Genomic DNA, 15,520 nt, shown 5'->3' on the forward strand with positions numbered 1-15,520 from the left:
AGCTGAATCCACAAAAAGATCAGCCATGATCTTATTGAATGGCGGAGCAGGCTCGAGGGGCCAGATGGCCTGCTCCTGCTCCTAGTTCTTATGTTCATACGTATACCGTGGCTACAAGAGTGAGTTAGAGGCTGGGAATTCTGCAATGAGTAACTCACTTGCCGACTCCCCAAAGTGTGTTCATTACCTACAAGGGACAAGTTAGGAGTTTGTTTAAAGTTTCATTTTAAATTTTAAACTTTATTTATTAGTGTCACAAGCAAGCTTACATTGACACTACAATGACATTACTGTGAAAATCCCCTAGTCGCCACACTGTAGTGCCTATTTGGGTACACTGAGGGAGAATTTAGCATGGCCAGTGCATCTAACCAGCACATCTTTCAGACTGGGAGGAAACCGGAGCAGCTGGAGGAAACCCACACAGTCACAGACTGTCACCCAAGCTGGGACTTGAACCCGGATCTCTGTTGCTATGAGGTAGCAGTACGAACCACTGTGCCACCCTCCCCACTCACCTAGATATATGCAGGTCCAAAAACACTCAAAAAGCTCAGTACTATTCAGAACAAGGCAATCCGCTTGATCAATACTGATTAACCACCTTAAACATTCGCTCCCCTTTTCACCGGCACACGGTGCTAACAGTGCAAACTATGGGTGGGATTTTCCAGTCACACCTGCCCTGAGATTGGAAATTCCTGCCAGGTGTCAACGGACTTTTTAATAATCCTTCAAATTGTTCATCTCTCTGCAAAAATTCCTGCAGTGATGGGATCAGAAAATTTATCCTTTGTACACAAGATGCACTTCAATAACTCACCAAGCTTCCTTTGGCAGCACCATTTTCCACCCTCTAAGACTTAGCAGGACAAGGATAGCAGATGCATGGAAACGGCATCACCTGCAAGTTCTCCTCCGTGCCACATACCATCCTAGACCACAATTGTTGGTTCCGGAACTCCCCTCCTGACAGCACTGGGGGTGTACCTACACCATGTGGACTGCAGCAGTTCAAAAAGGCAGCTCACTGCCACCTTCTTCAGGACAATTCCGGATGGGCAATAAATGGTGCTCTAGCCAGCAGCATCAACATTCTATGAAAGAATAAAAAAGAGCTGGAGGGTTGTGTATACTCAGTCAGTGATTATATTCAAGATTGTTAGATTTTTATTGATACTGCAGAGAGTGGAAAGGTGAAGATGAGGTCAGAGAGCAGCCAATTTTGTTACCGTGTTATAATCAGGAATGGAAATGTGTTTGGTTGTTCACTGACTACCAAGCTATTATAAAAGTATTATGAAAGGATTCCTAAACTCACAACTTCCACCACCTGGAATGAGAACGGTATCCACATGTATGGGATCTCCACCACCTGCAAGTTTCCCTCCAAACCAGACTTACGACTTGGAGAAATATTGTCAATCTTTCATTGTCGCTGGATAAGACTTACAACTGCTGCCCCAGAAGCATTGTGGGAGCATCTTCACCACCACTACATCAACAATAACCTGCTCTGATATAATACCTAATTCATCTCTGACCTCTGAGTTTGCATCTTCTCCGTGTCTGCATGGTTTCCTCCCACAGTCGAAAGATGTGCAAGTTAGGTGGATTAACCATGGTCGGTGCTCTTTTGGAGAGTCGGTACAGACTCGACGGACCAAATGGCCTCTTGCACTGTAGGGATTCGATGTGTAGCTATGATTGGATTGGAATGGAACCATGTGACTGTAGTCCCACCCAGCCAATGACAGTGGAGAGATGCAATGGACTGCAGTGTTTGAAGAAGGAGGCCTCCACCTTCTCAAGTGCAATTAAAGTTGCCTTGCCAGCCACTCCCGTATCCCTGATGTTTATTTTTCTAAAAACAAAGCTGTTATTCATTGCTAATTCACAGCTGGCTAACGTTGTATAATCAGTGATACTGTAGGTAATGATGAGGTGACTCAGTTGTGTTTCGGATTCTGTGTGTGTTTCGTTTTCATGATGTGGGTATGCTGGCGTTGGACTGGCGTAAACACAGTAAAAAGTCTGACAACACCGGGTTTTAGTCCAACCGATTTATTTGATATTACTCACAAGCTTTCGAGGTTTCCCTCTTCGTCAGGTGAATGGAGAGTTCTGGCCTCAGACAGAGCATATAAAGCACAGACTGTTTAGAGATTACTGATTAGAATGCGAATCCTTACACCTAACCTGCTGTTCAAGACCTGAAGTGGCTGATAATGTGAGTGGAAGGAGCACTGATCACAGTTTAAAGAGATGTGTATTGTCTCCAGACAGTACAGTAAGTGAGGTTTTGCAAACCCAGACAAGTCACGGGGGTTACAGATAGTGCGACATGAACCCAAGATCCCTGTTGAGACCGTCCTCATGTGTGCGGAACTTGGCTATCAGTCTCTGTTCAGCGACTCTGCGCTGTCGTGTGTCGTGAAGGCCGCCTTGGAGAATGCTTACCCGAGGGGTCAGAGGTGGAATGCCCGTGACCACTGAAGTGTTCGCCAACAGGAAGGGAACAGTCTTGCCTGGTGATTGTCGAGCGATGTTCATTCATCCGTTGTCGTAGCGTCTGCATGGTCTCCCCAGTGTACCATGCTTCGGGACATCCTTTCTTGCAACGTATCAGGTAGACAATGTTGGCCGAGTTGCAAGAGTATTTACCATGTACCTGGTGGATGGTATTCTCACGTGTGATGATGGTATCCATGTCGATGATCCGGCATGTTTTGCAGAGGTTGCTGTGGCAGAGTTGTGTGGAATTGTGGTCACTGTTCTCCTGAAGACTGGGTAGTTTGCTGCGAACAATGGTCTGTTTGAGGTTGTGTGGTTGTCTGAAGGCAAGAAGTGGGGGTGTGGGGATAGCCCTGGCGAGATGTTCGTCTTCATCAATGATATGTTGAAGACTCCGGAGAAGATGTCGTAGCTTCTCCGCTCCGGGGAAGTACTGGACGACGAAGGGTACTCTGTCCACTGTGTCCCGTGTTTGCCTTCTGAGGAGATCGGTGTGGTTTTTCGCTGTGGTGCATCGGAACTGTCGATCTATGAGTCGAGCACCATATCCTGTTCTTATGAGGGCATCTTTCAGGGTCTGGAGGTGTCTGTCACGATCCTCCTCATCTGAGCAAATCCTATGTATACGGAGGGCTTGTCCATAGGGAATGGCTTCTTTAACATGTTTAGGGCGGAAACTGGAGAAGTGGAGCATTGTGAGATTGTCTGTGGGCTTGCGGTACAGTGAGGTGCTGAGGTGACCGTCCTTAATGGAGATGCATGTGTCCAAGAATGCAGCTGATTCTGGGGAATAGTCCATGGTGAGTCTGATGGTGGGGTGGAATTTGTTGATATCATCATATAGTTGTTTCAGTGATTGTTCACCATGAGGCCAAAGGAAGAAAATGTCATCGATTTATCTAGTGTATAGCATTGGTTGAAGATTCTGTGCAGTGAAGAAGTCTTGTTCGAAGCTGTGCATGAAGATGTTGGCATATTGAGGTGCAAATTTGGTCCCCATGGCTGTTCCATGTGTCTGGATGAAACAAGACTTCTTCACTGCACAGAATCTTCAACCAATGCTATACACTAGATACATCGATGACATTTTCTTCCTTTGGCCTCATGGTGAACAATCACTGAAACAACTATATGATGATATCAACAAATTCCACCCCACCATCAGACTCACCATGGACTATTCCCCAGAATCAGTTGCATTCTTGGACACACGCATCTCCATTAAGGACGGTCACCTCAGCACCTCACTGTACCGCAAGCCCACAGACAATCTCACAATGCTCCACTTCTCCAGTTTCCACCCTAAACATGTTAAAGAAGCCATTCCCTATGGACAAGCCCTCCGTATACATAGGATTTACTCAGATGAGGAGGATCGTGACAGACACCTCCAGACCCTGAAAGATGCCCTCATAAGAACAGGATATGGTGCTCGACTCATAGATCGACAGTTCCGATGCACCACAGCGAAAAACCGCACCGATCTCCTCAGAAGGCAAACACGGGACACAGTGGACAGAGTACCCTTCGTCGTCCAGTACTTCCCCGGAGCGGAGAAGCTACGACATCTTCTCCGGAGTCTTCAACATATCATTGATGAAGACGAACATCTCGCCAGGGCTATCCCCACACCCCCACTTCTTGCCTTCAGACAACCACACAACCTCAAACAGACCATTGTTCGCAGCAAACTACCCAGTCTTCAGGAGAACAGTGACCACAATTCCACACAACTCTGCCACAGCAACCTCTGCAAGACATGCCGGATCATCGACATGGATACCATCATCACACGTGAGAATACCATCCACCAGGTACATGGTAAATACTCTTGCAACTCGGCCAACATTGTCTACCTGATACGTTGCAAGAAAGGATGTCCCGAAGCATGGTACATTGGGGAGACCATGCAGACGCTATGACAACGGATGAATGAACATCGCTCGACAATCACCAGGCAAGACTGTTCCCTTCCTGTTGGCGAACACTTCAGTGGTCACGGGCATTCAGCGTCTGACCTTCGGGTAAGCATTCTCCAAGGCAGCCTTCACGACACACGACAGCGCAGAGTCGCTGAACAGAGACTGATAGCCAAGTTCCGCACACATGAGGACGGTCTCAACAGGGATCTTGGGTTCATGTCGCACTATCTGTAACCCCCGTGACTTGTCTGGGTTTGCAAAACCTCACTTACTGTACTGTCTGGAGACAATACACATCTCTTTAAACTGTGATCAGTGCTCCTTCCACTCACATTATCAGCCACTTCAGGTCTTGAACGGCAGGTTAGGTGTAAGGATTCGCATTCTAATCAGTAATCTCTAAACTGTCTGTGCTTTATATGCTCTGTCTGAGGCCAGAACTCTCCATTCACTTGACGAAGAGGGAAACCTCGAAAGCTTGTGAGTAATATCAAATAAATCGGTTGGATTAAAACCCGGTGTTGTCAGACTTTTTACTGTGTTTCGTTTTCCACATGGGTGAAGTTTGCCAGGTCGTTCCAGTGTTCTTCAGGCTAAGCACCCACCTTCTCTCTCTTCATTTAGCATCCTTGATTGTTTAAAGTTTGCTGATCATGGTTCACAGCACCCCTTGCGAGGGGCAAGGTTTAAAGGAGATGCACGAGGCAGGTTTTTTACACAGAAGGTGGTGGGTGCCTGGAACTCGCAGCCTGGGGAGGTAGTGGAAGCAAATACGGGAGTGACTTTTTAGGGGTGTCATAGAATCATACAGTGTAGAAAGAGGCCATTCAGCCCATCGAGTCTGCATCGACCACAATCCCACCCAGCCCCTACCCCCATATCCCTACATATTTACCTGCTAATCACTCTAATCTATGCATCTCAGGACTCTAAGGGGCAATTTTTAGCATGGCCAATCAACCTAACCCGCACATCTTTGGATTTTGGGAGGAAACCGGAGCACCCAGAGGAAACCCACGCAGAAGTGAAGAGAATGTGCAAACTCCACACAGACAGTGACCCAAGCTGGGAATCGAACCCAGGTCCCTGGAGCTGTGAAACAGCAGTGCTAACCACTCTGCTACCGTGCCATCTGCTTATTGGGTGTTGACAAATACATGAATAGGATGGGAATATGGTTCCCGGAGGGATAGGGGGTTTTAGTTCAGTCAGGCATCACAGTCGGTGCAGGCTTGGAGGGCCGAAGCCAAAGGGCTTGCTCCAATGCTGTAATTTTCTTTGTTCTTAGCTCTCTATAACTATCTCTATCTTTTAACAGTCTTCCATGATGTCCTAGGGCAGGTCCCAAGAACTACCTCGGCCTATGTGGAGACTGGACCTGTGTATTATTAAGCACCATGCTATTGACCAACTGAGCTAACTATGGCCTCCCACCTTGCATCCTTCAAAAACTCAAGTACTTTCAAAACTCTTCTGCCTGCTTGCTGACTCATACAAAATCCTTTCACGTCTTGCTCTGTGCTTGCTGATCTACACTGTCTCCCAATCTGGCAATGCCTTCATTTTAAAATTCTGAATCTTGTGTTCAAATCCCTCCGTGCCCTCAGCCTTCCTTATCACAGTAATTCCCACAAACTTACCTGATATTTGCCTTTTTCCAATTCAGCCCTCATGTATATCCACAGTTTTCATTGCTCTGCCATTAGTGAGTGTGCCTTCAGCTGCCTAAAGGTCTGGACTTGACTCTCTACTTCTCTCTCCTCCTTTAAGACATTCCTTAATGGACCAAGTGTTCAGTCAATTGTATCAAAATCTCTATGTAAATCAGTGTCAAATTTTACTTGCTTATCCTCCCATAAAATGCTTTGGAACATTTTAATATATTAAACACAAGTTGCTGGTTTAATAGATTCCATTTTTAAGCATTGTTTTCTGTTGGTTACACCTAGGCTTTAAGAAAAAGACGTCAGTCTGATTACTGGGGTCCCTGGGGAGAGTGGGGAGATTGCAGCCGGACCTGTGGTATTGGTGTGACTGTCAGAGAGCGCCGTTGTTACTCCTATCGGTAAGTAACAAGGTTTTGTTCTACTTTACTTTTACTTCAACAGCACCTTGTCTTTCGGTTAGACACTTTACAGCCTTCTGGACTGAACATTGAGTTCAACAACTTCAGAGCAAGAACTCTCTCCTTCACCTTCACTCCAGTTCATAGAAAATCCCTATAGTGCAGAAGGAGGCTGTTCATCTATCAATCACAGTCCCACCAAGGCCCTATTCCCGTTACCCTACATATTAACCTTGCTAATCCCCTGACACTAGGGTCAATTTTGCCATGGCGAAGCAACCTAACCCATGCATCTTTGGACTGTGAGAGGAAACCTGAGCACCCAGAGAAACCCACGCAGACACGGGAGGAATCTGCAAACTCTACACAGTGACCCTAGGCCAGAACCAGGGTCCCTGGTGCTGTGAGGCATTTACTTTACTTTGTTTATTTTTATCTTACTAATTTTTTTTTGTTTTTATTATCCAAACTGATTGGAGCAGGCACCTCCTTCAAGGCTTGGTCTCATTTGCATTTTAGCCAAAAGGACAAGAACATATGTTCTAACTAGGAGCAGGAGTAGGCCATCTGGCCTCTCGAGCCTTCTGCACCATTTAATAAGACCATGGCCGATCTTTTCATGGACTGTCCCCATTGGACATTGCATTGATGGTAACCTAAACTGTAGTAATGCTACTGAGGCCAGTCTTGCCTTTTGGCTATAATGAAGTGTTGTTTTGGCATCCTGCACTTGGTTGAAGTCATGAGGCTACACTGAGGCCTCATTTCAGGCAATTTTTTAAGCGGCATCTAGGCCGTGGATGTGGTGTATCTGGATTTTCAGAAGGCATTTCACTGCTGCGTAAGATGAAGGTGCACGGTGTTAAGGGTGATGTATTAGCGTGGATAGAGGATCAGTTAACTAACAGAAAGCAAAGTGGGGGGGGGAGGGTAAATGGTGTTTTTCTGGTTGGCGATCAGTGATTAGTGGTGTGCCTCAGGGATCAATGTTGAGACCGCAATTGTTTATGATTTACTTAGATGATTTGGAGTTGGGGACCAAGTGTAGTATATCAAAATTCACCGATGAAACTAAAATGGGTGGAAGAGCAAAGTGTGCAGAGGACGCTGATAGTCTGCAAAGGGATATAGATAGTCTAAGTGAGTGGGCGAGGGTCTGGCAGACAGAGTACAATGTTGGTAAATGTGAGGTCATCCATTTTGGTAGGAATAACATTAAAATGGGCTATTATTTAAATGGTAAAACATTGCAGCATGCTGATGTACAAAGGGTATCCTTGTGCAAGAATGACAAGGAGTTGGTTTGTAGTTACATCAGGTAATTAAGAAGGCAAATGGAGAGATGGACTTAAAAAAGCGAGGTTATGTTGCAACTATGCAGGGTGCTGATGAGACTACATCTGGAGGACTGCGTACAGTTTTGGTCTCCTTACTTGAGAAAGGATATACTGGCACTGGAGGGGGTGCAGAGGAGATTCACTACATTGATTCCGGAGTTGAGAGGGTTGGCTTATGAGGGGAGACTGAGTAAACTGGGGCTATACTCATTGGAATTCAGAAGAATGAGGGGAGATTTTATAGAAACATATAAGATTATGAAGGAAATAGATAAGATAGAAGCAGGGAAGTTGTTTCCACTGGTGGGTGAAACTAGAAGTAGGAGGCATGGCCTCAAAATAAAGGGGAACAGATTTAGGACTGAGCTGAGGAGGAAGTTCTTCACCCAGAGTTGTGAATCTGTGGAATCCCCTGCCCAGTGAAGCAGCTGAGGCTATCTCATTGAATGTTTTTAAGGCAAGGATAAATTTTTGAACAGTAAAGGAATTAAGGGTTATGATGAACAGGCAGGTAGGTGGAGCTGAGTCTACGAAAAGATCAGCCATGATCTTATTGAATGGTGGAGAAGGCTCGAGAAGCCAGATGGCTCCTAGTTCTTGCATGCGTTCTTGTTCTTTTGACTAAGATGCAAATGAGACCAAGCCTTGGAGGAGGTGCCTGCTCCAATCAGTTTGGATCATGTAGATCAAGCTGAAGACCGGAAGTGATGAGCCTGTCCTGTCAGCTTGGATCTGGAATGCCTCATTTGCTGAGACTTTGAATTGGACTTTGATTGGATTGAATTGGATATAAACAAAAAAAGTCTTACTGAGGCCAGTCTTCTGACACCATTACCCTTTATTTACAACATGCTCAAGTTGCCCTCAGCAGCTGCAGTGTACAGGTCAGCCCAGAGTCTGAGCTGCCTGAGTAGAGCCAGTGGTTTTAAACTCCCCTGTGTTCCTTCCCTATTGGTCAAGTCTCCACTCGGCTGATAGGAGAGCTTGTGTTCTACAAGGTCCAGGGGGCCCTCTTAACATCCCTCCCCCATCAAAATCTTTTCTCCCTCAACATCCCTACCAAGAGAGGACCTTTGGTGCTGCTTGGCGATCAGCCTGGGGTTGATTGAAGGCAGAACTGGATCCGGGGGTTTTAGGTTGATTGGAGATCTTGGTTCCTGAAGGGAGTGCCATAATGCCACTGACGCTGATTCTTCCTGAGATCTTGCTTCAGCTGGGGTGTAAGTCTCTTCTGCTTCCATCTCGGAATCCGTATCCTCATCACACAAAGAGGCAGCTGTAGAGTCAGCTTCTAGTCATGGCTCGGTGCTTGGAATTGTTGTTCCCGTGGCTGGTATGAGGCTTGCACTGTCATGGGTTCCCCACCCCTGTGATGGCCTGGGAATTTCCTGACAATTTGCCCTGAACATGGATCTTGTAAAACATGGATTTTCTCTGTTATGATCCCAGGGACTGAACTGAGGGCATCCCCAAAGTTCCTCACATGACCCAGATCGCCTATTTTAAACATTCTTTCTGCCCTTGCAGAATCATAATTCTCCTTTTGGTTCTCTACACCCTCCCCTTCAGGTTTGGGAGCAATAAACTTAATCTTGTCCTAAGCCTCCAGCCCAGGGGCAATTGCTGTTGTTGTGTGAAGGGTAGTTGTATAAATGAATAGAAATCATGTCAGTTTGGTCTCAATGAATGCTGCGGGTTGCTTTTTCATGCCGAACTTTAAAGTCTGCACTGCCCATTTGGCTAAACCATTCAATGATAGGGTGCTGTTCTAATGTGTTTGATTCCATTGGAAAACATGAAGGTCTGAAATGAATGTGCTTGTAAAGGCAATGCCATTGTCAGAGACCAGGACTTCAGGTATCCCATGTGTGCAGAAGCATTGTCATTGCTTCTCAGTGGTAGCATGGGAAGTGGTGGGAGTGCGTGCAATATACCCTGAACTATTCGGAGTGTGCATCGACCATAATTAAGAGCATGGAACCCAAAAGAGGCCTAGCACAATCTCCATGCACTCGCACCCATGGCCTATCAGCTACCAGCCACTGTCGTGGATGTATGGAGGGGCGGGTGGGGTGGTGGCGGGCAGGGCAGTGTGTCAGTTTTTTGATTTTCCTGACATAAATCACACTCTGCATTGGCTGCATTAAGAGTGGACAACCATACGTAGTTGCTGGCTAGCATTTTCATCTTTGAAATCCCAGGGTGATTATGGTGTAATTCCATGAGTATTGGATGCCACCCTGGGCGAAGGACAACTACGTGAGAACCCCCACCGCCTCCTCTCTCCCCCCCCCCCCCCCACCTCCTCAGAGAATGGTACCATCCTCAACACTGAGCTTGTCTTTCTTCATCAAGTAATGTTTCATTTCATCTGAGGACTGTCCTCTGAGTACCCCATATAATATATGTTTTAATTTAGATAGGATTGGGTCCTTTTGTGTCCAGGCCTTGATTTGCCTCGCAGACACTGGCAAGATGTCCAAAAAATTGAGGGTCATCACAATTCTTTTGAAGCAAGGTTTTTGGGCAATGGCAGATGGCTCAGTGCATCAGCAGTAGCTATCTGGCTCCTGGGCTAGTGCCGGTAGCATTCACAAGCCACCAGTAACAAGGCCCAACCCTGTTTTCAGGAGGACGCTGTGGGGAGTATTGTCTTCTTTAAAAAGTCCTTGCAGTGGCTCATGATCAGTTACCATGAAGAAGCATTTACCATAGACAAATCGATGGGATATTTTAATGCTGAAGACAACTGCCAATCCTTCCTTAGTCGGGAGTACCTCCACGCAATGTATGAGAGGGTCCTAGATGCATATGCAATAGACTTCTCTGTTCCATCTCTCCAGCAATGTGCCAGTACCATCCCAAACCTATAAGAGGAGGCATCACATGTCAAGATAAGGCCCTTTTTGGGGTCAAAATGGGCCAATAAATTAAAGGACAAAAGTTTCAGTTTAAACCTTTTGAAAGCCTCCACTTGTGGTACCCCCAAAGATCACTTTTATGTTTCCATAGTAGAGCATGCAAGAAGGCCTACGAAGAAGCTAAATTAGGAATAAACTTCCCTCAATAATTCACTCACTGCAGGAAGAATATTAATTCCATGGGGTTCCTTGGAGATGGCACCTCCTTAATGGTCCTCACCTTGTCCTCCACAGCTGAAGGTCCTTGCCATCCTTCCAGTAGACTAGAGGTTGCAGCACTTGTTTGGAAGACACATTTTTTTCCCCTTTCAGGTGTATTCTGACCTCCAAGAATCATGGTAAGACCTCTTCCAGATCTGTTAGGTGTTCACAATCTGAAGTTCCTGTGACCAAGACGTCGTTCATGTTTGATTTGATTTGATTTATTATTGTCACATGTAATAGCATACGGTGAAAAGTATTGTTTCTTGTGCGCTATATGCACAAAGCATACCATTCATAGAGAAGGAAACGAGTGCAGAATGTAGTGTTACATACTTTTGGGAAAGCTTGCCCAGTTCAAGTTGGCATTAGGCATGGGTCACGTCCAACTTCAAAAATGTGTGGCCCCCTTTTAGCCTGGTGTACAGGTCGTCAATCCAGGGCAATCTTAGAAACCCTATTGACAATGGCTTATAGTCTCCACAAAGTTGGACCGAATTATAAATGCATAGAGTTTTACTAAACGCACAGAAGGCCATTCGGCCATTGTGCTTGTGCTGGCTCTTTGAAAAAGTTATCTACAGGGTTGCATTCTCCCGTTCTTTCTCCAATGCAGTGTAAAGCTTTCTTCTTGATCTATTTATCCAATTTCCTTTTGAAAGATTATTAACTCTGCTTTCAGGAACTCCATATCAGATCATAACAACTCTGTATTTAAAAAAAATCTCATGTTGCCTTTGGATCTCGTGCCAATTATCTTAACTCTGTAATCCTTTGATTGCTGTTCCCTGTGCCAGTGGAAACTAGTTCTCTTTGTATTTGCAAGTAATAAAGTCTCATATCATGTGGCAACTACATTTCCTGCACGTTCCATGTTTGATGTTGTGATGATCTAATGAAACATCAGTCAACTTTTGCGTTCTAGTGGTTAAACTTAAGAAAGACCACACCTTGGAGCCTTCCTGCTTCATTCAGTTAACTTGCAGTTTTAGTACATAGAACATAGAACACTACAGCACAAACAGGCCCTTCGGCCCACAAGTTGCACTGATCACATCCATACCTACCAGGCCATAGAACTATCTGTAACTCCCAATCCCATTAAATTCCATGTACTCATCCAGAAGTCTTTTAAAAGACCCCAGCGAGTTCGCCTCTACCACCACCGACGGCAGCCGATTCCATTCACTCACCACCCTCTGAGTGAAAAACTTACCCTGACATCTCCTTTGTACCTGCTCCCCAGCACCTTAAACCCATGTCCTCTCGTAGCGACCATTTCAGCCCTGGGAAATAACCTCTGAGAATCCACCCTATCTATTCCTCTCAACATTTTATAAACCTCTATCAGGTCGCCTCTCAACCTTCATCTCTCCAGGGAGAGGAGACCTAGCTCCCTCAACCTATCTTCGTAAGGCATGCCTCCCAATCTAGGCAACATGCTTGTAAATCTCCTCTGCACCCTCTCAATAGCTTCCACATCCTTCCTGTAGTGAGGCGACCAGAACTGCGCACAGTACTCCAAGTGGGGTCTGACAAGGGTCTTATAAAGTTGCAGCGTTACCTCCCAACTCCTAAACTCAATCCCTTGATTAATGAAGGCCAGTACGCCATACGCCTTCTTGACCACATCCTCCACCTGCGAGGCCGATTTAAGAGTCCTATGGACCCGGACCCCAAGGTCCTTCTGCTCCTCAACACTGCTAAGACTCCTACCCTTGATATTATACTCCTTCATCCCATTGGACCTGCCAAAATGGACCACCACACTTTATCCGCATTGAAGTCCATCTGCCACTTCTCCGTCCAGTCTTGTGCCCTATCTATGTCACACTGCAACTTCTGACATCCCTCCAGACTATCCACAACACCACCAACCTTCATGTTGTCGGCGAACTTACTAACCCATCCCTCCACTTCCTCATCTGGGTCATTTACGAAAATGACAAACAGCAAGGGTCCTAGAACAGGTCCCTGGGGCACTCCACTGGTGACCGACCTCAATGCAGAAAAAGACCCATCCACAATCACTCTCGGCCCTCTGCAGGCAAGCCAGTTCTGCATCCACAAGGCCAAAGTCCCTTAGATCCCATGCCCTCTCACCTTCTCAAGAAGTCTTGCATGGGGGACCTTATCAAACGCCTTGCTGAAGTCCATGTAACCCACGTCCACCGCTCTTCCTTCGTCAATGTGTTCAGTCACATTTTCAAAGAACTCAACTAGGCTCGTAAGGCGCGACCTGCCCTTGACAAAGCCGTGCTGACCATTTCTGATCATTCTAAACTCTAAATGCTCATAAATCCTGTCCCTCAGAATCCTCTCCAGTAAAATGACACATGGTGATTTGTGAGATTGAGCATCAGCTGAGTAATGTTGTACCGTGCTGTTAAAAGGCTCTCTTGCTTTATGCAAATCTGGTGTGCCGACCTTGGACAATGATCCCTTAAATAAAGGCTATAACAGTTTAAAAGATAGAGATATCCATAACAGGGGTGGCCAAATGCTTTCTGTAACAATTACAGCACAGAAAAAAAGCCATTCAGCTCAACTGCTATACAAAGAAGATGAGAATTAGGAAGAGGAGAGGCCATGTTGTGTCTCAAACCTGCTTCACTATTTAATCAGACCATGGCTCATCTACCTCAACTCCAGTTTCTCACTTTATCCTCAAATCCTTTCAATCCAAAAAATTGACTTCTGTATTGAATATACTTCACAACTAAGCAGCCTCTGGGGCAGAGAATTGGATTCACAACCCTCTCAGTGAAGAAATCTTTCCTCATCTCAATCCCAACGACCAACTGTGGCAGACAACACGGTCTTCTGGTCTCACACTCTCAACTGCAGAGAACTGTGTCAACACACCCCACGCCCAGACCATATTGTCTCCTACCGACCACTACATTCCTATTAACTCTCCCAGCTGGCATAGTGGCACAGTGGTTAGCACTGCTACCTCACAGTGTCAGGGACCCAGGTTTGAGTATCAACCTACAAAATCATTCCAACATGCCAAGGGCTGGTGATTAGAGCAGGAGAGACACTTGGTCAGCCATGCTTGATACAGAGTAGCGTCCCTCAGCTATAAGCCTCTGGTGACAGGATTTGAGGATAGCGTTCCAGGAAAAATTAACTCTGGAAACAGATGAAAGTCTGCTTTGTGCACTGCTAGGTGCGGGAAGAACAACAATAAAAACTATGGAATCCCTACAGTGCAGAAGGAGGCCTTCAGTAACGTCGATAGAGATGCAGTGGCAGAGTTTTAAAGAAACATTTAATAGCTCTCAGCCAAAATTTATCACAGCAAAAAAGAAAGACTCTTTGAGAAGGATAAAGGAACCCAGAGGGCAGGAGCATCAGCCTCTGCAATTGTCCAACAGTTTTGATGTTCTTTCAATATGTTTAAATGAGAGTGGAGCTGCAGGCTGGATGAGCTGACTGACCATGGCACTGTGGTTATAGGAAGACCTTCAAGTAGTGGACAGTATAGACAGTATTCTATATATTTTAGAATACACAGAATAGACACATTCTGATGAGAGAGAAACATTTCAAAAGGAGACACCATCATCTGATTTGATTTGATTTATTACTGTCACATGTATTAACATACAGTGAAAAGTATTGTTTCTTGCGCGTTATACAGCCAAAACATACCATTTGTTGAGAAGGAAATGAAAGAGTGCAGAATGTAATGTTACAGACATAGCTAGGGTGTAGAGAAAGATCAACCTAATGCAAGGTAAGTCCATTCAAAATTCTGACGGCAGCAGGGAAGAAGCTGTTCTTGAGCCGGTTAGAATGTGACCTCAGACTTCTATATATTTTTCCCGATGGAAGAAGGTGGAAGAGAGAATGTCTGGGATGAGTGGGTCCTTAATTATGCTGGCTGCTTTGCTGAGGCAGCAGGAAGTGTAGACAGAGCCAATGGATGGGAGGCTGGTTTGCGCGATAGAGTGGGCTACATTCACGACCTTTTGTAATTCCTTGCAGTCTTGGGCAGAGCAGGAGCCCATACCAAGCTGTGATGCAACCAGAAAGAATGCTTTCTATGATGCATCTGTGAAAATTGGTGAGAGTCGTAGCTGTCTTCACTACCGAGGGCACAAGTAACATCCCAGAAATAGCTGTAAATCAGGAAATTAAAGGGAGGGAGGAACTCAAGAAAATTACAATCACCAGGGAAGTGGTATTGAGCAAATTGTTCGGTCTGTGGCCCTGGTCCGGATGGACTTCACCATGAGGTCTTGGAAGAAGTAGCTAATGAGATAATTGATGCATTGGTTTTAATTTTCCAAAATTCCCTACATTCAGGAAGATTCCATTAGTTTGAAAGATAGCACATGTAAGACCTTTATCCAAAAAGGGAACAAGACAGAAAGCAGGAAATGACAGACTAGTGAGCCTAATATCTGTCATAGGAAAATGTTAGAAGCCACTATTAAAGTTGTTACAGCAAAGCACTTGGAAAACCTCAAGGCAATCGGGCAAATTTGACATGGTTTTGTGGAAGGGAAATCACGTTTAACCAATTTATTGGACTTCTTTAAAGGAATCACT

General features: G+C 45.5%; 1 protein-coding gene across 7 annotated transcripts in view; it reads left to right on the forward strand.

Annotated features, from left to right (window-relative positions):
- LOC145352695 (papilin-like) overlaps positions 1-15,520 on the forward strand; it is a 201,368-nt gene that overhangs the window by 23,259 nt on the left and 162,589 nt on the right. For all 7 annotated transcript variants that reach the window (XM_080202920.1, XM_080202919.1, XM_080202921.1 and 4 more), the window contains exon 2: positions 6,386-6,501. In XM_080202920.1, the coding sequence (XP_080059046.1) occupies positions 6,386-6,501 (116 nt within the window). The remainder of the gene's footprint in view (positions 1-6,385; positions 6,502-15,520) is intronic.

The sequence above is a fragment of the Carcharhinus amblyrhynchos genome, chromosome 14 (genome assembly GCF_965287045.1).
Source record: "Carcharhinus amblyrhynchos chromosome 14, sCarAmb.v2.hapA, whole genome shotgun sequence".
In the NCBI taxonomy this organism is placed as follows: domain Eukaryota; kingdom Metazoa; phylum Chordata; class Chondrichthyes; order Carcharhiniformes; family Carcharhinidae; genus Carcharhinus; species Carcharhinus amblyrhynchos.